General features: G+C 46.7%; 1 protein-coding gene across 1 annotated transcript; it reads right to left on the bottom strand.

Moving 5' to 3' along the window:
- Window positions 1-952: 952 nt before the first annotated feature.
- Window positions 953-26,615, bottom strand: LOC136358188 (cystathionine beta-synthase-like protein). The gene is made up of 17 exons (XM_066314121.1): window positions 26,478-26,615; window positions 20,750-20,880; window positions 19,805-20,010; window positions 19,454-19,560; window positions 18,286-18,420; window positions 15,136-15,215; window positions 14,533-14,667; window positions 13,967-14,036; window positions 12,268-12,359; window positions 11,478-11,603; window positions 10,660-10,744; window positions 10,368-10,473; window positions 9,553-9,627; window positions 8,710-8,844; window positions 7,668-7,776; window positions 5,041-5,125; window positions 953-3,753 (listed from the first exon to the last, which is right to left on the bottom strand). Exons 2-17 carry the CDS (start codon window positions 20,789-20,791, stop codon window positions 3,644-3,646), a joined length of 1,698 nt encoding a protein of 565 aa, XP_066170218.1. The 5' UTR covers window positions 20,792-20,880; window positions 26,478-26,615; the 3' UTR covers window positions 953-3,643.
- Window positions 26,616-27,950: the final 1,335 nt, after the last annotated feature.

The raw sequence follows: 27,950 nt of genomic DNA, 5'->3' as shown, positions 1-27,950 counted from the left end.
GTGGCAGGTGAGCTGGCTGCTCTTAGTGCCTTCCACGAGTCAGGTCCTGTGGGCTCTGCCCTCACCCACCATGTCACCCTGCAGCACGTGACAGAAGAGAGCAGCACTTCCATCGGCAACACGAGTGTGGGTTGGTGGTTGTACTTTTTTTTTTTTTTTGTCCCCCAAAGGGAATTTATTGCTTTCATAAGGCAGCTTCCTGGACTGAAGTCCTCCCTTTATCTGCAGAGCCAGCACAACTGATTGTACCCAGTACTTTTCCTGCTGGTGACAAGGAGGGGCAGCTCCACAGCTGGGGACAGCTCGGTCCCAAAGAGCTGTGACTCAGAAGGTCTTACAAAAATTGGGGTTTGGGCAGTGCCCCGCTCCCAGCTCCAGCCCCCAGTCTGCTGCTAACAAGGGGCTGAGGAGCCCTGACCTAAAGCACGGGCTGGTTTAGAGATCCCCTCACCAGGGCATTTCTTAACCTGTCCAGCTCCGTGCTCAGCCTGCTGGAAGGTGGAACTTGATCCCTCACACCTCCTGCAGCTCTCTGTGCTTGGGCAGCCTTTGGCCTTTTGCTGGAATGGTCCCTCGGTGCACGGGATGCTGTGACACCAGGATCCCTTTCCCTCCTCACAGGGGGCTGCCAAAAGGGAAGGGGAAGGTGAGGATCTGCACCTGCTGCCAGCTGCGTTTCAGGTATCACAAGAGAAGGATGTGCAAAGATGAAGTCGCCCCACGCTGCTAGATCAGGGGTGAGGAGATGAAGCTGAGCACAGAGCACTGTGTGTGTGGGGAGGCTCCTGAACACCCAGCAAGGAGCTCATGCTGGCAGGACTGGCCTTGCTCTGGAGACATGGAAAGAACTGCAGAGCCTCCCACTGACAGCCAGGGGTCTTCTGCACGAATTTCTTACAGTATAACACACTTACAAGCTTGAAATGGCATTTAAAAAAACAACCCAGAGCCGTTCTGCAATCAAACAGCTTTTATTGAACTCTGCATTGTACATTTGTGAACATCTGTGCAATAAATACAGCTCACAGTGCTGATTTTTCCCAGCTCCTTGAAGCTTAAGAAGTCTTTCCTTTCCCTTAGTTGACACTACACAGTAAGAAAAGCTGTTGGATAATGGGGACAATGTCAGGAAACTTCTGACAGTTGAGCTTTGTGTGAGATTTATAACAGCAAGCAGAAATTTTCAGAAATGAGCTCGGTGGGCAGATGAAATTGGTCTGGCTGCTTAGAGGAGCCCCTGCTAGCCAGAGTTCTGGCTACAGCTTGTACAAGAAATGGGAAACAATATTGGACATGACAACGTGAAAATGAACCTTAAGTCAGTGCCTGGTAACTGCTTGCAAAATACTGTACAGATTTTACTGAATAGCTGTCTTCAGGTGAGAAAATAAAACGTCTTTTTTGCAGAGCCAACATTAGGACTGATAATCTCTTACAGTGATAAACAAATACAGCATTAATTGTTGATAAAAATATCCATGTGCAAAATACTTTTCAGGTTTAGTCAGCGCTTGCATAAGCAGCAAAGGTAAACAGAAGATGCAGGCACTCACTTTATAAAAAAAAAATACACAGTTCTGTTCAGGCTCTGGCCTTCAACTTCAGACAGAAGACTGAACAAACTTTCTTGGTCTTCAGAGCATTTGAAACAAAGGTAAGCCCAGTTTTAATCAGCCCTACCACAACTAACCAGGGCCAGGCCAGCAATGAGGTTCTCAGACATACAAAAAAAAAGCATCACATTTACAAGTTTTTGCAGAGGAACTTCAGCCCTGCTGGATTCCTTCTCTTTGCTGCCCTCATCCGTACCATGGAAAAGAGCTCTGGAAAGTTTTTCAGTTGTGCAGCGACTCCATTTATTTACCCAATTCCTCTGGCCTCACCAAATTGCTGCTGTGAATAAGAAAGGCCTTTTCCTCCCTGTGCCAGTGCAGAACAGGAGACAGCTCCTGCTCTTAGCAAACCCCAGGGGAGCAGGTGAGTTTCTTTGGATCCTTTGGTTTGCCTGGAATGCTTTAGACTCCCATCTCATGTTCCCCACCATTTCCAACCACCCCCTATGTCTCAGTCCACAATACTGCCAGTTTTCATGGCACTATAGGGATTAATGCATGAACAGTGAACTAGAAAAACACATTCAACTCTTTACACTTCTCTATAAGTGACTAATTTGCTGGCCCACCTTTGACTCCTCTCTTGTGCTGCTCTGAAAAGCAGCTTTGGGAACCTCCTTCTACCATTTTCGTATTTCTTGCCTGAATTCAGTCAGGTCTGGACATGGAGCTTTTACAAGGGAAAAGGACAAACCTCAGCTACTCAAGCACCTCCCTCCCTGCTGCTGTCAGCAAAGGTCAGATGGAAAATGGGGAAAAAACCATCAGATAAAAGCCAGTAAAGTAAATATTCAAAGTAATGCCAAAATCTAGCAGCAGTAACATCTACCCTTAACATTAATCACCCTTTAGAACCTTTCAATTACTATTGAAGTTGTACATTTTTTAGATTTAGAGTAGGGTTTTTTTTTTTTTCCAGAGCCTTGGGAAAAGCTGTCCTAAATCTTAAAGAAGTGTGTGAATTTAATGGAAGAGCACAGTTTAAGGTAAGGATGGGTCACTTTCCTTCTGCAATAGCCCTGATCTGAAGGGGCAGCCAATGCAGGGCTTTTCTCCTGGAATAAGGCACTTACAGGGTAGGAGTAACTGAACAGGGCTTGGAAATGTTCACAGCTCTTGACAGATTATCTTTGGCTCTTCTGTAACAGGCACTCTGAGATAATTAACAGGGTGGGGAGGGAAGAGGAAGATAACAGATGAAGCAGCATGATTTTAAAAAACCTTCAGGCAAGATGCTTGATTTTACCTTTTAAATCCTTCCACTTGTGCTTACTTATCAGGATACCATTGGAAAAAAAAAAAAAAAAACCCAGGTCTGTCATGGCAGGGAAAGCTGGTGCACTGTGTAAAACAGTGTCACTGGTTTATGTTTGCCACTTCACTGCCATGCTTCTACTCCAACCAGCTTTTCCTCAGAGCAGATGGTTGGAGCAAGCCTCAGCTTCGGCCCTGAGGATTTTCTCTTGTTTTACAATGATACCACCAAAAGGGGAACTCTCCTCTCCTCTCCCCATACCCCAGTCCCAATTTTGTCTCCACACAGGTAATAGCTAACCTAACACCCTTAAATGAAGGTAAAAAAAAAACCTCAGAACTTTCCAGAGTTCTCTTGGGCCTCTGCTTCAGCAACTCTTTATTTCAACACATTTTATAATTCTGAAACAACCATTTTGGAAAGCCAGCCTTTAGCCATAACAAGTAAGGAACAAACCAGTTAATTTAGGCAATATTTTTTACACACACACATACACATACATATATATATATATATATATATAGGTAAAAAAATAAATTGTCTTGATATGAAATATTGCTTAAGCTGATTAAGAAACACATCCCAGAAGCTGGGCAAAGACACATTGGCTGGACAGCTGACACCAGGACAGATGACTGCTTATTTTCAGAATTAAAAAAAAAAAAAAAAAGGGGGGGGGGGAAAACGAAAAAAGAGAAAAAAACCCACATTTTATTTAAGACATAAACCTGATTCTTTGCAAAATGCTGAAGAGGCTCCTCGTTGCTGCCTGGCTTTAGATGGATTTCCTCTCCCGCTCCCGTGCCGTCACAAAGTTGAGGAGGTCGATGGCTGTCACGATGCCAAACACCATCTGCCTCTTGCTGGAGGAGCCATCCGTGTGATCTGCATGGAAAAAAAAAGGAGTTCTGGCTCCAGGAGGCACAACACACACACCCTCTTCCTGCTTGGTTTTTGTAAAACCAGGAGCTGAGCAATCCCAGCCCTTCCCGAGCCTGGAGCTGTTTGGTGATCCACAGCGAGGGGAAACACAAAAGGCACCTTGGCCAAGAGTCACGGAGCAGGTGACAGGGATTTTCAGCTCAGAAAAGCTCCTCGTCAAAAAAGAAACTGTAACTTTGTGGAAGGAATGATAAGGATGCACTGGATTTGGTTTTTCTTGACACAAAAATTCAAGCCAGGCCCTCTTGTTATAAAGTGTGTTTTCCTCAAATATTAATTACTTGAAACGGCTGCAAGTGGAATTACCCCACTGGAAGCAGGGGCCACTTGAATGGCCCAATGGAACCACATTTGGAGGAGGAAATGTGACACAACCATCTTCCTGCATCCCTATCCAATACAGAATCAGTGTAAAACCCACAATACCCCATTTATATCCAAAAATTTAATTTAATTTAATCTTTGCTGCATTGAGAGGACAGGTTCAAGTGATTTTCTCATTGTGAGCCTAAGCCTTGACCTGGGAACCAAGTGGCCACATGACCTCTCATGGCCCCTTATCAATTTTCTAAATTCCAGTTCCTAAAGTCTGCCTGTACTGAGATGTTTAGTCTACTTTTATACTCAGGTTTTTTTCACTCAGCTGGACTTTTGTTTACTCTATCTCTGTTTCAATGCAATCTTCCAGTGACATTCCAGGTTTATAAACGGACAGCTCAGAGCCAAGAGCACATCCTTATGGAGATTATCAGGAACAACCCCCCATTTGATGGCCCTTCTTCTTCCAGTTGTAATTGAGAAGCTAAAGTTAAATTTATCTGGCACGACTTAATATTGTTTTGACTCTCATTTCTCAGTGTTTGTAACTTTGCAAAGTTGTCTGCTATTAGGAAGATTAAACAGGACAAAATATTATTCACATATAGAGTAATACAGCCCAGATCTGAAGATTGATTTAGTCTTACCAATCCTAGAATGGTTTGGGTTGGTAGGGACCTTAAATTCATCTTGTTCCACCCCTGCCACACCTTCCACTAGACCAGTTTGCTCCAAGCCCTGTCCAGCCTGGCCTTGAACCCTTCCAGGGACAAAATTAGGCTTAGTAGCACAAAGTTAGACACAGAATGAGGATTTTCCTTCTTCAGAGCTCACTTTACACATTCACACTCCCTTCTTGTTACCACTGAAAGATTTACTCTCAAAATACAATATTCAGTACTTTGTACTCACATTGAATTTGTTCATGAACCACCAGAGCAAAGTGGTCTATTTCCAGGATGTGAGACAGTTTCCCCAGGTTGTCTTTCAGGTTAATCTGAGGAGAGAGTTACAAAACTTGAGCAGAACTGTCCTTTCTGTGTTTAGTAGTCAATAATCCCTGTACACTTCATACAGAACTAAAATCAATAAATACATCAGCATTTGTGTACTGCTCCCACCTGAAGCACTAGAAAACACCAAAAAATCAAGGCCAACTTAAAAGACTAGTTTTCTTTCTTTGTTCTAATTTCCAAGAAAATGAAGCACCACATGAAGTTATTCCTCCTGGTTCTATAAACAGAATGGATATAATGAAGAGCTGAAGAATGGTAATAATCAAGGAAAGTCAAGTGTTCTGTGTCTCAACAAAAGAAGTTACCATAGAAGTCTTTATATTTGGTGATTTTATTCCAAAAAGACTGAAAAATGAACGAATCAGGCTGCAAATCACTGTGGAAGTGAACAGGATCTGCAAAGGCAGAAAAGCCCAAACAAACAAGCCAAAAACAAAACCAAGGGTGAAGGATTGCTCAGCTAACACTAGATTTGGGTGCAAATCAAGGAACTGAAATTTAATAATTCTTTTTTTTTTTGGTGAAGTTCAACTTTGCTAAGACTGAACAAGAAAGCAGCCCATGTTAACTCTGAAAAAAATACAGATATTTCCAAAACACTTCAGCAATCACCTGTGGCAGTAATTTTAAAAAATGCCTAAAACTCTTCAAACATGAGTTAACAGATGAAGCAGCAGTCACAACTCCATTAACCAGGTGACTCTCCCCAGCACCCACCATCTGACATACTTTTATTAAAGGGACTCACAGCAAAGAAGAGTCTTGCACTGCAGACCCAAAAAGCCCCTCAGTGAGAAATAAATGCCACACCATGAACAGTTGGGCTGCACTGGAACATGGAGCTCTGTCTCCATCCTGGGAGTCAGAGGATTCCCAGCTGCCTGTGTTTAAGGGACCAGCTTTGGTCCAGACTGAAGAACCAATCCTTAAACTTGAGTCCAGGAAAGGAAGGAGGTGGGAAATCTGGATCTGTTGCCACATGGGGTCACCCATCAATCCCAACTGTGTCTGCAGGGAACTGGGCAGGCTACAGATAATCAGGACAAGCAGCCCCTTGGCAGCACTGGGACAACCATGAAGACATAAACAGTACTAGAGATCTCATTGGGAATTTAACAGAGCCCCCAGGGAGTTTTCACCTGTCTCACTATTGCTCCTTCAAGCTTCTTAAACGTTTTGCCCATGGGTTTTCCCACATGCAGAATTTGTTTTTAAGTTTACCAGGTCTCTAGGCAGTGAGTACTGCACTACACATGACTGGGAACCCAAACCACTGGAACTAACATCTGACTCCACAAGGATGGCTCTTCCCTCCACAAGCACTTGTTTGGGTTGGCAAATTATCCTGTGACTGGTGTTTGAAATCCCCAGGGCACAACTGTACCAGGGACTCTCTCAAAAAAACTCTAACCATTCTCCTTCCATTTTAAGAGATTATCATAAAATAATTGTGGTGGTCCTACCAAAGCAAGCTGCCCATGTTCTAAAATCACAGAATGAGTTGGGTGGAAGGGACCTCAAGGATCACCTAGTTCCAACCCCTTTGCCAGTTCCACCATCTCAGGCTGTTCAGAGCCCCATCTGACCTGACCTTGAACACTTCCAGGAATGGGAAATCCACCACCTCTCTGAACAACCTAAAAAAGATCCATCTTTCCAAAATGTACCTTTGCCCTGATTTACAGGCTAAGTCTCTTATTTGATGCAGGCTGTGAGATCCCATGTAGGATATCAGAAGTGATTTTGGTGACACAGATGATTCATTTTACCAATTTCACTCATAGACAAGCCAAATCAGCTTGACTAAAGTGGTAACAGAAGCAAAATCCACAATACTTCTGAGGTTATGTGCATTCCACCACATTTCTCCATTCACCCATCAATTCAAATGGAAAATAACCATTTTTAGTTAACAGTCAGCAGTCCCACAGCATGTGTCACTCCCCTTCCAGCCTCCACCAAGAAAACATCAGAAATAAAGGGAAAATAAATGGTTAAGCTGTTCTTTACTATAGAAGCCTTCAAGCTGTCCATGGAAAAGAGCCACAACCTCAGAAGTGCAGAGAACTGGCTGATGCAGCCAACACCAGAGCAGCCACAGAAACCATCACACACCACCAGCCCCAGAACCTCTTGAGGTGTCCCAGTGAGGGAGAACATGAACTGAACAGTTTTGTTACGCACCACATTTCCCCATGATGCTGGATTATCTGTCTGGGGAAGAAAAAATACATTTACATTTGTCCATAAAGAACCAGCACCCTTGTTGTGGCTCACGGGTTGAAACAGAGGCATTAAACACACTTCCAGAACACAGCACTTCATCCACTTTGGGAAAGAGTTGGAACTTAAATCCTGGTGAAAACCAAGGCAAGCTTTCCATGTTTCTAAGAGAAAATTCTGTGCTCAATAACAGCTGCTGGCATGGTCCCAGGTAAACCTCACCCTGCCTGGGTAGTGTTAGCACACCTACTCTAGTACTTGCAATCAGAGAACCAGGAGCTGCAGAATATACCTGCCTACCTGTTGAAATTGCTTGTAGATTACTTTTCTGACTTCATCAGAAGGCTTGACTTTTCCAGCAAGCAGGGAGGAAAGCATGTTACCCAGGGTAACCATGCCCAGAATCACCCTGGGGAAGGAGAGACAAGACAGGGATAAACAACACAAAAAAGCCTCAGGTGCTCCTGTAAAAAAAAGCATCCACTCTCAGCCAGCCTGGAGGAGTCAGTTCAGCTACTTCATGGTAATAATGCAGCATTGTCAATGGTATACTTGGATTCTGTGTGTCTGCAGGAGACAGAGTGCAGTTCTCAGAGGTTCTGGAGGCTCACACACAAGGCAGCTGGTGCTGGGGGTCCTTCTGAGCACCAGGACTTTTTCATCTCTGCTCCTTGCAACTGGAGAGAGTTACCTGCAATCTCAGAGAGCTTTTGCAAAGCAGAAACTACTTCATTTTTTTCACAATCTCATCTGTCCTTTTGAAAAGTGTGACAGCCAGAGACAAGCTCACCCCAGCTTGGCTCATTTCCTTTCTTCCTGTGAGGACCTACAACAATTCATCTCACAGATCAGCACAGCTGAGCAACTCTTCAATGCTCAGCCTGTCTGCAGGAGACCTGCAGGGTGATATTCCAGTTTGCTGGGGACACCCTGGTTTATAGGGGTCACTGCAGCACTGCACTGTAACACAGTGTGCTGAAGAAACTCTGAAAACTCTGATAAAAGGTGGGCACATTTGGGGTTGATTGTTTTAAATACGAATTTTTGCTTTTTCTAAAGTTAAACTGGTATTATTAAAATAAATCAAATTATCCTGCAGAGACAGAGTGAGTAAGTATGTCATAATAATGATTAGAATCACGTGAAGGGCAGGACAATCCTGGCACGAAAACACAAAGTTCAGCACTGATGTGTTCAAGGCAACATTTCTGAACTGCGTTAACAAATGAAAAAGGATGAGTGAGAAGACACTGTATTTCCAGCAAGCATTTAAAAAGCCATCCCTGAGGAGCTGGTGAGGGAAGTGATACATATGGATGACGAGTGATATACGTGGACATACCCAGATTCATCAACAACTGGTACCTGGTCGAATCCCTTCTCCCGGAGAATTTCCACAGTCTTTGCACAGGTAACAGTTGGAAGCACAGTCAGAGGGGCAGAGAGGCTCAGCTCCTGAATACTGATGTTCCACCACCTGGGGATGGAATGAAAAACAAACCCATGCAAGGAGAACACAGAACCAGTCCTTCATGCACAGTGGCCTCCAGCACCCCCGGAATGACAAAAGGTTGCAAGGAAGAGTCAGGATGCAGCCAGAGTCAATAAAGCTTCAGGGCTCCCAGGTGTTATTCCTAACATCAGAAAGTCACTGAAATGTGAGAAGGTTTGAAAATCAAACCCCTTTTTCTCATTTCATCCGCTTTCTGTGGTTGCAGGTAGTCAGTAGAGAGCACTAATCTCCCCAATTTCATTATTTGTCTCCCACACAGAAAATTCTGTGCTCTTTCTCAAAGACCTATCTGCATTTACAGCCATTATAGGCAACAATTTAGGGAAGATTTCCTTCTACTTATGTAGACTTGCAGTGCTTTGCACTTAAGAACTCTGATTTTGGAACAATTCTTTGCATATTCCCTTTTTTTTAACACCAGATATAACGCTTTTCAGTTAAAAAAACAATAATTAACTACCAAATTTTCTTCTGCTGCCATACAACTCAAGGAAGGATGTCAACTAATAAAAGCAGATTTGATTAATAGCTGCAATTACACATCAAGACAATAACATGGAAGATCAGCTAAATCAAAGGAGAAGTGTAAATTGAAACGAGCTTTAAATTAGCAACTGCCATAAACTCGATTGAATAGACTGATGGAAATCCAAATGGATCTGACAGGCTTACCAAGGTTTGTTGCCAAGGTCTTCTTCTTTCATGAACCCTTTCTGAATCATCCATTTGTCACTCAAGAACTTGGACCTGCAGAGCCCCAGGAAGAGAAAAGCTCATTAGCAGGGGTTGAACATCTGACAGCAAACAGAGGCAAGTGTTCACAGCTCACTGTCACCGACAGCTACAGTGTAATTAGAGATAGACCCTCATTTGCCATCCAAGCTTAGCAGCCAGGGACATGGAGAAGAAATACTCATGGGGAGAGAAAGGAATCCCACAGGAAACAAAGCTCCAATGGCATCAGCCCCTTGCAATATCATGGAGACACAGCCTGGAATGGAGAGGTGCCTTGTCTGCAGCTTCTGTTTGTCTAATATTGAGCTGGATGCAACATGGGTCAGGAAACTCAGCTAAAAATAGCATCCTTTGGGGTATGTTTGAATGTAATTGGAGAAAAACTTCTCAGCACAGCTCAAAGCCCTGACATTTCCACCTGCAAACCCACCCTGAGTGTGGCTGCTGCTGCTCCAGGACTGCTGGATCCTGCTGTGGGCACAGGAACCCTCCCAGGAATGGGATAACCAGTGATCCCCAACAAATAGTACAGTGAATGCAAGGCCTTTGTTGTGAAAAATGCTAACCAGTGATGATTATCTACTGAAATCACAGCTCAGCTTTCAAGGGGAAAAGATCCTCCCTGCTCCATGCCCTTTAGACAGCTCAGAACTTGTGCCCCAAAGACATTCCTTGCTGGGATAACTGGGTGTTACAAGGTCTGAGGGACTCCCTCACCCCTCTCCCAGAGAGAAAACCAGCAGGCTCCTTACATGTAGTTCCTGATGGAGTCAGGGCAGATGACAACACAGCGTTGACCCTCCTTCAGCTCCTTGGCTGCCTTCACAGCCACAGACATGGCACTGCCCGAGCTGCCACCTGCCACGACACACAGCAGGGGCACAACCATCAAACCACGAGATGAAGGCCATCAAAAGAGAGGAGGAGAAAGGAGAGAGGAGCCCAGAGCGAGGAAGACAAGCTCTGAAGTGGAAGGAGGTGTCTGTGATCTGCACAAGGCTCCAGCCCCACGCAGGGAAAGGCAGAGGATCTCGCAGCTCTTACCACACAGCAGCCCCTCCTCGCGGATCATCATCCGTGCCAAGGCAAATGACTCCTCATCATTGCTCTTGTACCACTGGTCCACTGCCTGGGGAGGGGCAGGAGACAGAAACAAGGCTCTGTTTAAACGAGGAGGGACAGGGGAATGCACAAACAGTGTGAACTCAGCCCCAGCTCTTTGAGGGAACAGCCGCCCTACTGAGCCCGGGGTTTCCATCCTCCTCCAAATGCCAAGTGGGGTTTTTTTTCACAAGGCAAGATGATCACATCAGCACAAAAGGCTCCTTATTGGAACCTTTCTGTGTGTTAACCTCAAACAGCACCAGCTTCCTCCCCTCTTGGAGGGTTTCCCAGGGACACAGGCTCTGCTCAGGACACAGTCACACCACTTTGTCCAGGAGGGGTTGGGATGATCTGCTGGAAGGTTTTGATTTTGTTGATTTTTGTTTGGTTGGGTTTTTTTAAATTGGTAAGTTGGTGTTCTTCGTTGTGAGTCTGTTTTATTTTTGTTGTGTATGTTTCATGATTGGTTTTTATGCATGTGTTTTGCAGTTTTTTTAAGCATAAAAAAACCCAAGTGTGTGTTGTAGGAAGATGTTAGCTACTCACAGCATTTTGACCTGGCATTGTAAAATTAATGTGGCCAGTTCAGAAGCCTTTCAAGGGCTGTTCATGCTGATGGAAAGAACAGGAATTGTTCTGCCTGTTAGCCTTTCTATTTCAGCTCAAATAAATACTTCCCTAAGTTTTCCTCTGTCTTTAACCTCAGTCCTGCATCCCAGCAGAGGACAAAGGACAGTAAAGCAAGCAGTGTGACTTACAGATCTATCCAACACTGTGGGGACAAAATCATATCCAATTCCTTCCACTTCATACATTGTCTTGTCAGTCTTGTTCAGCTCTTCTGGTTCAGCAAGGATGGAGCCTTCAGGATCCACACCTATAATCTGGAGAACAGTTCCCTCTCAGGCCACTGAGGCACACAGCTTTGGGGAGCACAGCCCCTGTGAGCACTGGCCTTGTCACAGCTGCTGGTGTCACACAGCCAAGACAAGTCCCTGAGAAAAGCTTGTCCTCGTTCACATGCCAGGCATCATCACAGACAATTCATTATGTGCCAAGTGCAAGCAGATCACTTTTATTTTCTGTACCACTCCTCCTGCCTGTGTAGGAAAATTCTCGTGCTTGAAGCAGGATCCTGAGTTCTGTGAGGAAAACTAACACATCACACAGGAAAACACACAGGCTGGTGTGTGCAGAGACAATTCCACTGGGGAAAACCTCAGCAGCTCCAGAGCAGCTGGGGAAGGCACAGCCAGAGAGGAAACTCAAGGCTGCAGAGCACACACCAGAGAATCCCAGGCACTCCACGGAGGGATCTGAGGGTCAGTGTTCATCTGCTGAGCCAAAGCTCAACTCTGGTCACCAGTGGGACCAGAGCACGATGATTTCAGACACTCTGAAACTCTCTCTGCAGCCAGAACTACCTTTTAACTGAGAACACCCAAGAGCTGCTCACAGAGACCCAGGGCAGGCTAACAGGGAGTGGATGTGCCAAGGGGAGCAGTTTGAGGAGACACTAAAGAGAAAAGCAGTGGGTTTGTCACTTACTTTGCACCCTGGGCACTTCTCCTTCAGCTTCCTGGAGATGCCAGTGATGGTACCTCCTGTGCCAGCCGTGGCCACCACCATGTCCACCTTTCCTGTTTAAGGGTGTGGGAGAGAAGTGTGAAATCTCCAAAAGAATGATGGATTGAAAGCTCACTGACACCTAAAGCTGGACTTTTTTCAACCAAAATGCACAAAGTGGCTGAAAAGGGCAGGGTAGGGCTCTTGGCTTCCCAGAAGCTGCTTTGAGACCTGCCTTGAAACTGCACTGCTTAACCATAATTTTCTCCAACAAGGGTTTTGAAATGTCCACCAGAGGCCTGGCCAGGCACCCATCTGTGGCACTTTGGACACAGCTGGAGGTGACCCACAGAGCTGACAGCTGCAGTTTTCCCCTTACTGCATTTGCTGATACAGATAATTCATTCTCTAGGTTAAACTGAGCAGCCCATTATGTTTGTTAATTAACTGAGTGAGTGCCAAGAGCATGGGATAGAATCCCTGGAGAGAAATGTTAACACAACTACTCCCCCATTTTCATGTGAAAAAGACTGTTTTGGCCACTAGCAGTAAGAGTGGGTGTGGATATGACAGTTCATCCCTGTGCCACCACCTACAGCTTCTCTGGTGCATCCACAAGACAGCTTTGCTAATTAAAAAAATAAATGGATTTTCACAAGGTCACCAATTCACACACAAAATCAACTTTTTACCAGCCGAAAGAATAACACCCCACCAAGCAGCAGTATCTGAACAGTGTCTGGGGCAAGGGGAAGTAAATAGAAACAAGAATCCTAAATCTGGAACTCATCTGGACTCTTAAGTTTGGGGGATGGCAGCTTGTAAAGTGTACTCACTTTAACTCAAAGTTTGTCACAGAAAGACAAGCCAAATCCTCTGAACAGCTAGAGTTTTAGGAAGGAGGAGAACCTTTCACCTGGTCTTCACCTTAATGTGAATGGATTTAATTGCTGATTTCCTTGTCAGAGAGTCCAATCAGAAGCTGCACTGGTTAATAAGGCAGGTCTGGAACCTTGTGACTCCCTTCTGTCCCCTGTGGAAATGTCCACGTGGCTGCAGCATCACAGGGAATGCCTCCAACAGCTCCCAAACCAACCCCTAAGCTGAGGAATGAGCCCAGCTGAAGCTCTGCTGCCACAGCTCAGCCCTTTCTGCTGCTCAGCTGCCCAAAGCCAACACTGCAGAGAGCCAGGGGCTCCTGCTGGTGACAGCTGTGGCACAGAGCAGTTTGTGCTCCTGAGGACTCCTAACTGAAACTGCTTCCAGTGTATTGGAGTATTTGTTCTGGGAATGTTACAACACCTGTTTCTGTATTGGTGATCCAAGTGTCTATTTGTGTTTTGTGATCTGAATTTGTGACCCTATTCCATACCAGTCTACCTATAGTTGTTGTTTTTTTTTTTTTTTTTTTTTTTGAAGTTATTTAAACACCACTGCTTTCTCCACCTGCTCACAGGCAGAGAAGTCTAAAAAAACAAAGAATTCTTCTTTAATGTGGAAAAAAAGAAATCATTGCTCTGACTGCTGAAATAAGGTAACTCTCCAACGACACACAGCACACGAATGGGGTTTGCTTTATCAAAATCCATGCTTTTCTCATCTGAGGTGTCATTCTCCAAGGAGATAACAACAGGGCACTGCCAGGGGCTCTTAAAGGGGTTTGGCAGCAGGGCAGACCTACCATCACACTGCTGCAGGATCTCCTCAGCCGTGGTGTCGTAGTGTGTCAGGGGGTTGCTGGCATTGCGGTACTAAAGGGAAAGACAGATCAGATATACAAAAATGACATTTGGAGGGAGTTCAAAAAACATTTCAAACAATCTCCAAGCCCCACAACGCCTAAAGATACTATCTGCAGAATGTTTCATTGTGTATTATCTGGAACTAGGCCTCCTAAGTGACCTAATTTTAGGGCAGTTCGAAGGTGCCAGCACCCTCCCATGCCAAAATCAGTCCTGTCTGTGGGACAGCACTCTTAGAAACATGATCCCTGCGTCCATTCTTCCTCACAGGATTGCCAACTCAGTGGAAATAGACAGCATTAACTGCTGTAGTTCTGGCAAACCCCAGCTCATTGCTGCTCTCTAGTGACTGTAAAAACTTCCTTTCCTACAATGTGGTGACTGCTCAGCTCCAGCTCCAGGGCTTCTCCTCCAGAGACACATGGAGAGTGTTGAACAGACAACCCCAGAACACTTCAGAGCCTCCTCCATGCGACACCTGCAGCTCTGACACCTTGGCTCTCACCTGGTCCAGGATGTGTGCATTGGGGATTTCATTCTTCAGTCTCCAGGCCACTCCCACGTGAGATTCAGGAGAATCAAATCTGGCTGTAGTTGGGGTCCTCACAATCTCAGCACCCAGAGCTCTCAGGACATCCACCTGCAGCAAATAAAGGTGGTCACAAAGCCCCAAAACACAAACGCCCCAAAACACCCCAAAACAGGCTCCTTTCCCACTCAGCCCCGAGGCCAGAATATTTGCAGAACATTCAAAGCTTCAGCACTGTCTTCCTTCACCCTGTGCTCAGCGAGGGACAGCAAACCTGGGGCACAGACAACCACTTCAGTGTGCCAGGCAAACCTCAGGTTGTCCTGACATCTGCATTTATAACAACTATGGGAGTTTGCAAAGCGGCAGTGCTGTGGGGATGGGTCTTAAAGACATTTTCTATCCATGGCTCGCCAGCCTGGATTTCTCTGGGCACTGCCAGCAACGCCTCAGCAAGGTTTTCCCTGGCCAAGAGCCTGCACCTTTGTTGCTGAAGCCCCAGCACTCATCTGCAGCAGGAACTCTGCGAGTGCCAACACGTTTATCTTTAAATCCTTGAAAAAGAGAGGCATCTCTGACCTTCTCCATGCTCATTTTCTCTGGCATGACGATGATGCAGCGGTAACCCTTCACTGCCGCCGCCAGCGCCAGCCCGATCCCTGCAAGCAAGCAAAGGCAGGCACAGCACTCAGTGAGCAGCAGTAAAGCACAAAACCCACACTGCCAGCTCTGGCACGCCCTGCCTTTCATCAGGTTTTCACCAGAGGCTTGGATGGAGTGTCTCTAGATGGGTGGCAAGGTGGAGTTTCTGCCCATCGGGTTTACAGATGCTGCTGATACTTGTTTGAGGTTCACAGCCCGGAGAAAGTTTAGCCAAAGGAGGGGAAACTTGACATGTGCAAACTGCTAGCTTTACCATACACACATCACCTCCCTCCTGTCTCACCCACTTCACCTTTCCAGAAGTAATTTGGGAAAGGAATGTGCTTTAAGCTGGAGGAGACTGGAGGAATCACTTTGATTCTGCCAAAAGGTCCATAGAGCCTCTATTGACTCACTTCTGCATAAATCCCTATTTGCAATGTGCTGAAACTAAGTCCTGTCCAAAAATAAATGATTTAGATGCTGTTTAGATTGAAGTTCTAATACACTGTGTCAGCTTGCTATCACAGTGAAGCACCTTGGAGACAGACATCCCATTTCCACTCTGAAAACCTCTGCCTCCAGCCTGGCTCCTGCCTGGTCACTGCCTGCACCTGAAGAGCTGAGCTCAGAAGTGCTGTCCCTGGGGAAGAGAAGCTGACCCCTGCTATCAGATCACCTCTGCTGGCCAGGCTGAGCTGACCAGGTTGGCTGAGAGGTGTGAGAGGTCAGGCTGCAGCTCCCCTGCTCCTCTGGGCACCAGCACAGGACCAACACATGCAGCTCACCCCACACAGAGATTTGCTTGTTCAAAGCTGGTTCTGTTTTTGTGTGGATTTGCATAGGGGAGAAAAAAACCTCTCACCCTAATAACCTTGAACTGTTCCTGTAAGAGATGCATAATTCACACCTCAAACAACTCAAGCAATGTTTAATATATTGGGAAGGGAAAGTTTTCTCAGTGTATTATAGATAAATATGGATGCCCAAATACACAAATAAATAAGACAACAGCAGCCCCATGAAGGCCAAAGGCTGAAGAGAAGTAATCCAGATCTTCCTTATGGCCTGTGATGAAGAAAGGATTTTGAGACCTGAACTCTTATACTTTGTACTTTCTGCTACTGACCTGGAAATGCAGCAAACATCAAAACAGGACTTTGGCTGAAGGAGAAGTGAGATTCAGAGAGGATAAAACTATAACACATTAGCTCACATTCAACACTCAGTAGCTTTGAGCAGTAGAGAGCAAAAACCAATTCTCTCAGGTTACTGTGTGCCCTGGTCCTTGCTCTTATGAGACAAAAAAAAAAAAAAAAAAAAAAAAAAAAAGAGAAAAAAAAAGAAAAAAAAAAGAAAAAACCACCAGCTTTCTGAAGTAATTGTCCTGTATCTCCTTCAGTTCTGCCTTTTTGGATTCTGTAGCCAGGAGAATCATTCATCAGGTACTGACCCGAAGAGAGGGATGTCATGGTAAGACCTTGGATACTGGAGGAGTGCAACACACAAGGATATTTTCCACTCCATGCCACTGTTCAGGCAGAAGGTACAGCCACACTCACAAAGGCTTCAGCTGCCCCTGAATCCCCCCAGAATCCCCTGATCCCCTCCAGAGCAGCTGCTGAGCAAACAGCAAGAGATGTGACTTCCCAGTTGTCTGCTGCAGGCTGGGGAACTGGTCAGAGATCAGCTCATCCCCCAGTCCCTCCAGTAACATCAGAATAAAGATCTGCCTGCTCTGTGTCTGTCAGAGCAGCAGTGGGTGGAAGCCCTGAGAAGAGTTTGGGAACAAGACCAGACACCTCTCCTGAGCACATCAGGCAGGAGGGGCAGCTTGTAGCTCACCCCATGAACCTCCTCACAGGAGGCAGTGCATTAGATATTTAACTGCTTCTTATTTAACTATATTACGTGTTTTATATTTGACTCAAGGGGACTTGAGTCAAATATAAAATACGTAATATAGTTAAGTTTTAAGTATAGTTAAGTTTTATATTAAGAAATAATTCCAGGTGTGTTTGACTCTCCATGAGGAGAGCAGCTTAACACAATTACAACTTTGACACAGGAGCCCAGAGTTAACTCCAGACTGCTCAGATCATCAGATGCTCTGCCCTGGCCCCTGACTTAAGGGGACTGCTCCTCCCTCCAGCCCTCCAAGGAGGAAATGTGGACTCAGGCTGGATCTCCTGGCAATCCAGGCATGCAGGGGCTCTGCCAGGCAGTGCTGCAGGGATGCAGCTCATCTCCCATCTCAACTGCATCAGCATGGAAAGGGCTGTTCCTCAAACCTGACAGAGGGACCATGGGACTTCCCCAACAGAAAGAAGGGGAAGATCCAGATCCACACCAGTCTTATGGGTGCTTTTTTCCACAATGATTTCAGTCAAACTTGAATTCCTAAAGACTCTTGTGAGTCTGGCCTAGCACTTCTTTTCTTTTAAAGCAAAGGGGCTCTGCAATTTAGCAGAACTCCTTCCTTATCTGTTCTGGCCAGCACAGGACACTGCAGAATTGTTCCTTGTGTGAGATGGAACAGGCACTGCTCCCTGCACCACCAGGAAGAGATTCCCTTACTTCCTTGCACAGGCTGCCCATCTCAAACCTGCCTTTTCCAGGGAAACCACCACAGCATTTCCCCCAGGCTTCCCTCAGTCTCTCCATCCCTGCTGGAATCCTAGAAAATTAGAATTTGAGGTTTTAGTGTATAGTAATACATATGAGTCAAGATGGAGGATTTTGGGTGTTGTCTTTGCCCTTCTTCTTCATGGGTTTGGGTGTTTTTCTGTAATTGGGTGGAAAAGGTCCACATTGCAGCCTTGACTGGCCATTATTGGGTCAGAAATATAAATAATATGGGTGTCACTTTGGTATTGGGTACTTATTGCTTAAAACACCTTGGAAAGAGTTAGAAGCACTCCATTTTCACCTCATTTCTCTAAATTGCTAGTTAAACTGTAAATACTGTAAACAGATAAGATACAATAAACACACCAAGTCCGAACTCGAACATCTTCATTTCCCATGTTATCCACCCCGACCTTGGCAGGGAAGAACAGAAGCCAAACCCATCCCAGAATCCCTTACCTGTGTTCCCAGAGGTTGGCTCAATGATGGTGTCCCCAGGCTTGAGGATCCCAGCCCTCTCAGCATCCTCCACCATCCTGAGGCTGATGCGGTCCTTCACGCTGCCCCCGGCGTTGAAGTACTCACATTTGGCCACTGCCAACACACAACCAGCAGAGCTGAGAGGGATTGCAAAGCTCAGCCAGCTCCACCCCCTGTCCTGGGACACCTTCCATCACAACAGGTTGCTCCAAGCCCCCTGCAACCTGGCCTTAAAATGCTGGTCCTGCCCTTTTCCTGGTTCTCCAGCCAAAATAAAAGTTCTGATCAAAGTGAAGTTTCTCCCCATGCTCAGCCTGCACTTTCACTCCAGTATTCCCAGCATTAATCCCCTCACAACCTTCCAGGACTCTGATCAGAGCCTCCTAGTATCTACAGTGTGGCTGGGTTTAAAAACCTAACCAAACAAAAAATACATTTACTTCCTAATATCTACAGTATGGCTGGGTTTAAAAACCCAAATAAACAAAAAAATACATTTACTTCCTAATATCTACAGTATGGCTGGGTTTAAAAACCCAAATAAACAAAAAAATACATTTATTTCCTAATATCTACAGTATGGCTGAGTTTAAAAACCCAAACAAACAAAAAAATACATTTACTTCCTAATATCTACAGTATGGCTGGGTTTAAAAACCCTACCAATCAACCAACAAAATAAAACCCCCCAAAAAACCCCCAAAAAACCCAACAAAACAAAACCCACCAAAAAAACCCAAGCCCATTCACTGACAGTTTCACCCCTCTAATCATTTTCAGGGATCTTTAGTGAGAATTGCAGAGCTGCATTTTGCACACACTGATAAATACTCTGCGCAGTCAAAAGCTTCACGCAACTTCTTTAAATTTTTAAAAAAATTATTTTCTACGAAAAAAAAATTTTGTGTTTTCTACAGAAATGGAAAAGCTGCAGGAATTGTTCTCAGGAGGTACAAACTGAAAGGTGCTTTAGATGACCAAATCCTAAAACCCAGAAAATCTGCCCAAGGAAAACCAGGAATTTTCCCTCACCATCTCCTGCCAATACCTGCACTCCCGTGGCCAGGTTATATGACACTACTGACCCAAACTACCCAAGTTTCTGGAACAGTGTTTGTTAATTTGTTCTCTGCCTGCAGCAACTCACAGAGTTCACACTTGAGCCCAAAGTGCTTCCCAATCTTGTTGATCCGCACCAAAGGTGTGTTGCCAACTTTATTCAGGATGTTTGGCAGGATCTTCTGAGGCTCTGGCCTGCGACAAACACAAACAACCAAAGTCAGAGTATTCACAGGAGGGTCACACAACAACCACACAGCACTTTTTGCTTTTTATTTCAACCAGCTTCCTACTTCTCCTTTTACCAGGCTGGTTATTTTAGCTACTTTAGTTCAAAGGAATATCCATTGGATACAAACTCACGACATCAAGTCCTCGATCCAAAACCACGGATGAATCAGACCTAGATTTGTGCTGAAAATCAGCAAATAACACTTACAGGGCAGCATGGTGGTGAGGGGAGGCAGAGATGGGTTTCCCAAGCTTCCAGGTGCATTTGCTGGGTGTATCAGGGCGGATCCACTGCCTTTCCTTCTCATTAGCCTTGCAGTTCTCAGTGTCCACCCCACCAGAGCCAGAATATTTAGCATGAGGGCACGAGTTCATATCTGGCTTCTTCTGGGAAGGAAGAGTAGGGATTTCATTCTTGGGGGAGGGAGAAGGAAGAGAAAAGAAGAAAAAAAACAAAGAGAAGAAAAAAATAGGAGTTGATGTTTCCATAGTACTGTGAGGATGGGGAAGTGTTCCAGGATCATCTGGATTTGCCAAATCCTTATCACCAACACAAGAATCTTGCCCTGCGAGTTTGGGAGCAAGAGCTCACCACAGTGCTCTACACCAAGATAATTTAAACACACATGTGCTTACTGTAGCAAGCCTCCACAGACACAAAAAACCCAGGACTATTCTCATGGGAGACACTCCTCCCACGCCAAAAAGCTGAGATAAAACCTCCCCATTCCAAGCAGACTGGAATACAGCGAGACTGCTTGGTGAGTAATTAGAAAACTGTGCCAGAAGATTCTGCACTGCTGCTGGTGGTCACAGAGAACTCCAGAAAGGTTTCAACAGCACCTTCCTCAGAGCCCCATCCAACCTGGCCTTGAAACCTCTTGGTCTTGGCCCTTCTCTGAGAAGTTCTCCAGCCAAAGAGCTGCTGATACTGCTGGAAGTTTCTCCCCCTGCTCAGCCTGCACTTTCGCTCCAGTACTCCCAACATTAATCCCTTCAGTTTATTTAATTTATTTTTATTTCTTAATCCCTTAATGCCTCCGGAGAATTTCAGCAGAACAACCCAGAAATCTCCCTGGACACAGACAGGGCTCTCCCAAATCCTGGTGATGGGAAGATGGGCAAACAGTATTTCCTAAAGATCTGTGAGTACCTTAGACACAGGAACAGGCTTTTCTGATACAAACTTCTCCATGGTTTTTGGTGAGGGTGGGGCCACAGAAAACTGGATTTTCTTCAAGAGAACGACTGCTGTGGGTCACAAGGGTGGAATCCTCTTCAAGGCTGCAGACCATACAAGTTAGGAAAAAAAAAAAAACACAATCAGGAAACTCTCATGGGGCAAAACATGCACATCTTATTCACAGGAGAAAAAAAAGAAGCTGCAAAACAAAGTGAGGATGACTTCTATAAACAGGATTAAAAATAAATCATGCAGCAGAGGTATTGCGCAAGATTGATGGAGGGTCCCCTCACCCTGTTCCTCTGCCCTGTCCTCCACAGCTCAGAGCTAGAAAGTAAGCACCAAACATCTTTTATCGGACCTTATGCAACTCTAGGAGCTTGAAAGCCACAAAAAGCGACAGGAAATCCTTCAGTTCACAGAAAATACAGTCAAGAGACACAAAGGGTGAAAGGAGTTCACGGTGCTGTCCCCAAAAGACCCTATACACAACTTTGGAAAAGGCTTTATCCAGGAACAGAGGCCTCTCCATCCTCCAGGAGAGCAAAATCTCACAAGTTCCCACCCAAAATTAATTTGGGTTGCATGCACAGCCACAGTGATCCTGCATATAACACACACACAGCAAATAGTTCATGCTTCTAGCAGCTTTTTGCTCCAGAAATTAGTAAATACTAAAAAATAGTAAGTCAATTTCTCCTACCAGTTGTTCAGAGCCTGGCTGTTTCTTATCAATTAAAGACAAAAAAGATCTGGCTGAAATCTTGGAAAGCATGAGGGGGTTTTTTGCCCCCTAATATTTTCTTCATCATTGTTTTGCAGCAAGGTTCAGCTCTTTCCATTCCTGAACTGTGCAGGAAAGGATCCTTGGCCTCAGCCCTCTTCTGACAGATGCACACAAAACTCATATTTAAGATCTCACAGAGTTGATGGTCTGGTGAGAAAATTGGGGGGGAAAAATCTGGATCACAGCATTTAGTATTTGACTTTTAGACTTTTAGTATTTGATCCTGCAAGTTAACACGGGTCACTAACCACTGCTGCTGCCTCAGGCACACCAGTGCCCTTCCTGCATGCTGGTTTGAGGAAAATGTCTAAAGCATCTAAACTGCTCTCCTCTAGAAAAAAAAAAAACCAAAACCAACCAAAAAACCCCAACTAAAAACCCTCTGAAAAGGTCAACTTTCCAGCCTGAGATTTGAAATAATTCTCCTTCAAGACAAAAGGATTTCCATGCTACCAAAATCTATTTAATCAGGTTAATAGGTGCCCAAGAGCCAAGATGGACTATAACCTGTCACAGACTACTGACCAGGGTTAGGAGACACCAGTCTAAAAAAGCAAAGATCCCATAAATACACTACATCTAACACCAACCTGTCTTTGCTACCAGAAATCAGCTTATTTCCAATTCCAGAGCAAAACCCAGCCCTCATTTCTCTTTCTAGGATACTCTGGGTCACAGCGCAGAGTATCAATGGGGTTTTGGGGTTGTTTTTTTGGGTTTTTTTGGTAAATACTGGGGGAGGAGTTTCAAGGTTCCCTATGAGGCTCCCTCAGAGAGCTGCAATGAAACACTGGACACAGACAAAAACTGCCCCTGCCACAGGTAACACTGACAATATTGACAAAGTCCAGCTAAAAAGGGGGCCTTGCTGCCAAAGGATCAAATAATTTCAAAATGCAGGAGAAAAGCAGCAAAAAGGGTTTAGAGACAGGAAGCTGCAAATTTTGTTTTACTTCCAAGTTATCATAAAATAGGAGCACAAAACCTTTAAAAGCTTTAAAACACCAGCTCCCAGTGTCTTTCAAGAGTGTCCAAACACCGAGATGAAAGAGGCGGAAAATCACTGCAGTAAAAAAAAAAAAAAGAAAAAAAAAATTAAGAAGTTTACAGTATTTGTTCTTTGTATTGATGGCAGGAAACAGATTAATGTGGCCCTCAAAAAGTTGCCTTTTGGAGGATTCTCTCTGAAGTGGGCAAGGCAATAGCATCTCACTTCCTTTACTGTAAGGCAAAAAAAAAAAAAATTACTAACAGCAACTCCCCTTACTTCCTGAACAGCAGAAACAGAGAAAAAAGCTGTATTTTTTTCCCCTCAAATAAGCTGTGAGATTCTGTCATATTTTTAGAATGGCAATATGTGATGTTTGATCAAAGCTTCAACTCTGAACAAAAATTAGGAGAGGGACAAAAAGCTAAACACAAGCAGTGCCAACAAAAATCCTGTCACCAAATACTGACCTTAAGCAACATAATTAATTACTTACAGCCCTTAGGTGACACAGTCTCAGCAAAACGGGGGGCAGAGGTGATCTAGGACATCCAAATCCCCACCCTGATCCTCCCTGCAGGCCCAAAATTGCCTTTTTTTTTTTTTTTTTTTAATAGCTCTTTTTTTTTTAATAGCCTTTTTTTCTGGGCAGGCAGGACAGGAAGATGGCAACTCCACTCCTGTAGCTGCAGCTGAACACTGCTCAGCAGAAGCCAAGGGAGATAACCTGCAGGAAGAGCTGCCCATCTTTAGGGAAAAAAAAATCCGTCAGCCTGAATTTAATTTTCTTGTAAAGGGGAACACTCCTAAAACTAATTGGAGGTGTGGGTAGAGTCTAACTAGAAAAGCCTGACTAGCTCCTGCCATTATATCTGCAGATCACACAAGGCAAAAAAAAAAAAAAAAAAAAATCAGAAATACAATTTAAAAAGCCACTTAAACCTAAGTCACAAAGAGGAGTGGGATTCAGAGGTAGGAGATCCAGAAAGTCTCATGGGCAAGGCTCAGACCCCTGGATCCATCCCCACAGGGAACACAAGACCTAAATTATTCCTCAGCTCTTAGAGAGCAGGACTGAAGGCCAGTGAGTGAAATTAATCCCCGAGCAGCCTGAGCTGAACTCGCTGCACAGATGTGTCAGGAGCTACAGTTTCTCTGTGATATCAGCACTAAGGTACTGTACTATTTAAACACCCCCGTGTGCAGCAACCAAATTAACTGGAGCCTGGCCTGGAGCACAGATGAAGCCGTGTAAAAGGCAGGTGTAGGAGTTGAATCAGAGGGAGATGGCCCCAGGGGTGACTGCTCAGGGAGGGAGGAGACACAGAATTCCATTTTGCTGCAGCCTGAGAGAGAGAAACTGGATGATGTTGAGCAGGTACAAATAAAGCACTGCAGAACAGTTGTTCTGCCCAGCCTGAGCACCCCAGGGTCTCAAAGGGCTGTAGGATCTTTGTAGACAACCAGATGCAGCAGTTCCCATCCAGCCTTTGGAAACACCACAGCTGAAACAGATTGAGGAGAAAGTGAAACATTTGAATTGTTTTGCTGCTGTGGTTTTTCTGTGAGTGTGTGAGAGTCTGTGTGTGTCCTTGCTACTTCCTCAGGAGCAGCCATCCCTCCTGTGTCAGGAGATATCGAGTGACCTGAAGTAACAGGGGAATGAATTAACACCTGGCTCTAGGAAGAGATCCTTCAAGAATCCAAAAGCTTATTTCCATTTTCTCCTACAGAGCAGGTGAGAGCACATGCACATCCTCTCGATGATCACGCTTTAAAAGCCAGACTGGCACACTCCCAACTTTCTCAAAGGAAAGGGGCAGTTCTTTCATGCCCTCACCTCTGTTACATTGCAAAGATTAAACCCTGGCAGCAAAGCAACTTCCACTGCTGAGTCAGTTGTTCTTCTAGAGATCAGCCAGGGAGAAGAATGTTCAGCTGGCTGTGCCCCCGCAGAAGGGAAGCTGTTCCTGCAGCCCTCACACAGGTGTGTGACTGCTCCATTCCCTGAGTTCACTCCAACCCTGCCTGGACTCATGTGATAAGTCTTCTGTGTGAAGACTGATGTCTCCAGGAGCACAGCAGCATTAGAGAAAAGACTTAAGAATGCTTCATCTGCGTCTTTACCTGCTGTAGTCAGAAGCTTTCAGTATTTCTTTCCCTGCTTCTCTTTCCCCCTCCTCCTTAGCCCACAGAGATGGACCAACACTGCAGCAGTGCTCTTGATCTGCCCAGCTCGCCCAGCACAGGGAGAGGAGGATCCCAGGTAAAGTGAAAGAGGCTCAGACATTAAACAAGTTGCCCAGCGTGACAAAAACAGGGAGCTGCTCTCAGCTTTTGACCAGGCAGAAGCACATCACCCCTTCCCCAGCATTCTGGTGCCTCCTGCAAGGCTTCACAACTTCTGCTAGCGCAGGGAGCTGTGCTGAAGGCTGCCAGAGGGCTGGGCAGGAAAGCAGCTTTTTTGCCTGACGTGTGTTTTGTGGGAAAGAGCAGCTGCACCACCAGTGTGGCTGCACCTGTGGAGCTCTGAGCAGGATGCCCAGGAGCTGTGTGCCTGGTTCCTGTGCTCACATGCAGGCCAGCCTGCCCTGCCCTGCCCTGCCCTGCCAGCTCAGTGATGTCCCTGGGCCTCCAGGACACGGGGCACTCGTGACCCTGGCTGTCACCACCCTCGTTAGAAGCACGCTCTGCCTTCAGCAAAGCCGGGTAAATCACTCGCAGAGGCTATGGCAGGATACCAAGAGCCACCAGCTAGCAGGGAAAAAAGGATGCTGAGCGCAAATGCCTCAGTACTGAGCCTGCACTGCCACCTAAACCACACTTCATCAGTGGTGGTCTAACCACAGAAGGTTCTGGGCACGTCCCAGTTTCCCAGGAAATACCTTTTCTCCCTCACATAAGATCCCCGCGTTTCCCTGCCTCCCTGCGCTGTGTTTTTCCGCCTTTCCACAGCGCAGGCGTTTGCAGAACACGGAGCTCCCGTGCCTCAAGTGGGCAAACAGACTCCTGGCAAGGGCAAACAGGGCGAGCAACTCTGCTGGAACGGGGCCCAGCACTCCAAAACCTCCACGGTCAAAGGCTTTAGGATTACAGAGACACACTCAGCAGGCGAGACACTCGACCAGAAGAATCACTCGTCTTTCAAGTTGCGGTCGGCTCAAGACACCGGGAGAGTTGTTAACGCTGCTGCTGAACAGCTCCCTCAGGTCCTAGTCAAGTTCAGGTTCCTCTCAGCTGGGGAGGGATAATATATGAAATCAAATGTAAAAAAATAAGCTTCACGGTCCGGTGCATCAGCCAGACTTGCCAAAAAAAACCTTGCAGCAGAACCTCATGGCACCCACGAGGAGAACAATGGGCAACGAGCCAAGACCAGCTGGAGAGGGAAACCCCGAGGGAAACCCAAAACGGGCACAAAGTCATCTTGTGAACCTGTAGGAAAAGCAGAGAGCCCATCTCCGCCGCGGGCTCAGAGGAGGCGCTCCCAGGCATCATCCTCCTCCTCCTGTCCTGGGCATCCGCAGCAGCGCCCGGGGGCGGCTCCGGGGCTCCCCTCACCCGCAGCTGCCCCTTGCCGGCATCACAAAACCACAGCAGAAGCCCAGCTGTGTGGAAATGTGCTCAGGTTGGAAGGGACCGCAGCGCGGCATCTGGTCCAAACTCCCTGCGCAAGCGGAGCCATCCCGGAGCACATGGCACGGGACCGCATCCCGACGGTTCTGGAATATCTTCACCCAAGGAGAACTCCACAGCCTCTGTGGGCAACCCGGAGCCCTCCATCCTCCGTCCCCCCTGGGATGTGGGGCACGGCACGGCCGCAGCTCTCCCCCCACCACATCCCGCTGCCGCGGATGATGCAACCTGCGGCCACCGGGATGCGGCGGCGCCCGCCCAACCCTCCGCTACGGTCGCCACCTCACCCGCGCGATCCGGAGGCTGCCCAGGACACGGCCGCTGTGGGGATGGAGACTGTGAGGAGGGAGGGTGAGGAGGCTGAGGAGGAAGAGGACGATGATGATGAAGAGGAGGATGAAGGTGCGGAGGATGCGCGGGGGTTTAAGAGGAGCCCGCGAGCCGCCGGCCCCGCCCCCCGCGCGCCCCGCCCCGGCCCCGCCCCCGCCACACCGGGAGGGGCGGGAGCGGCGCCACGAGCGCTGATTGGTCAGCGCGGGGGCGTTGGCGACTCCGAGGCAGCCAATGGGAGCGCGGTGCGCGGCCGCGGGGCCAGAGCTCCCGGGGATGTCCGAAGATGTTCGGCGGTGTCCGGGGATGTTCGGCGGTGTCCGGGGATGTTCGGCGATGTTCGGGAATGTCCGGCGGTGTTCGGGAATGTCCGACGGTGTTCGGGAATGTCCGGCCGGATCCCTGAGGGAAACCCGGGGGGAAACACCCAGGGATTGCCCACAGGGCCTCCAGAGACTGTCCAGTTCTGATGGCCTCGATTCAGAGAGGACATTCAGGTGATGGAGCGTGTCCAGAGAGGGCCAGTGGAGCTGGTGAAGAGTCTGGGGCATGAGTCCTTGTCCTAGGGTGGCTTTTCTCCCAAGTTTGCCCTAAACCAGGACAGTCCTGTAAGGAGCGACTGAAGGAGATGGGGGTGTTTAGCCTGGAGAAAAGGAGGCTCTGGGATGACCTTATCATTCCCTACAGCTCCATGGCAGATTGTAGCCACTGGGAGTCAGCCAGTCTAACAGCAACAGGACAAGAGAAAATGGCCTCAAGCTGCACCAGGGGAGGTTTAGGTTGGGCATTAGGAAGAAGCTGTTCACAGAACAGGTGATTAGACATTGCAATGGGCTGCCAAGGGGCATGGTGGAGTCACTATCCCTGAAGAGACTGGATGTGTCGCTCAGTGCCATAGTCTAGTTGACATGGTGGAGATCAGTCAAAGGTTGGACTCAATCTCAGACGTGTTTTCTAACCTAATTGATCCTGTGACCCTGGAGAAAGGGCTCTGCTGAGGACCTTTGAAGATGTTTTATTCATGTCCCCGAGGACAGTGGCCATAGTGGGGACACATGTGGCTGCCTGTGGCTCCCAGCACAGGCTGTGGTAGTGGCTGATTGTCTGGTTTGGGGGTAAAATACCCACTGCATCTGAGGGGTCTGTGAGGGGCAGCAGTCAGATGCTCCTCCTAAAAGGGCCTTGGGGTTGTGCAGGCATTGTCCATGGCAGGAACAAGGCAGAGAGGTGCAGACAGCCCGAGAAATGCCCATCTCAGGGCAGGGAGCCTGGCAGTCATGGGATGGTTTGGGTTGGAAGGGACCTTAATGACCATCATGTTCCAACCCCTTCCATGGGCAGGGACACCTTCCACTAGACCAGGTTGATCAGAAACACATCCAACCTGGTCTTAAACACTTCCAGGGATGGGGCAGCCACACCTTCAGGAA

Source organism: Sylvia atricapilla, chromosome 2 (assembly GCF_009819655.1).
Source record: "Sylvia atricapilla isolate bSylAtr1 chromosome 2, bSylAtr1.pri, whole genome shotgun sequence".
Taxonomy (NCBI): domain Eukaryota; kingdom Metazoa; phylum Chordata; class Aves; order Passeriformes; family Sylviidae; genus Sylvia; species Sylvia atricapilla.
The sequence above is the reverse complement of the archived record's forward strand: the minus strand, read 5'-3'. Positions and strand labels throughout refer to the sequence as shown.

Coding starts and splice junctions, on each gene's coding strand:
- LOC136358188 (XM_066314121.1), bottom strand. CDS start 20,791: ATGGAGAAGTTTGTATCAGAAAAGCCTGTTCCTGTGTCTAAG. Junction 14,668..15,135: donor AGAAAATGAGCATGGAGAAG/GTCAGAGATGCC, acceptor TATTTGCTGCAG/GTGGATGTCCTGAGAGCTCT. Junction 5,126..7,667: donor TCTACAAGCAATTTCAACAG/GTAGGCAGGTAT, acceptor CTCTCTCCTCAG/ATTAACCTGAAAGACAACCT.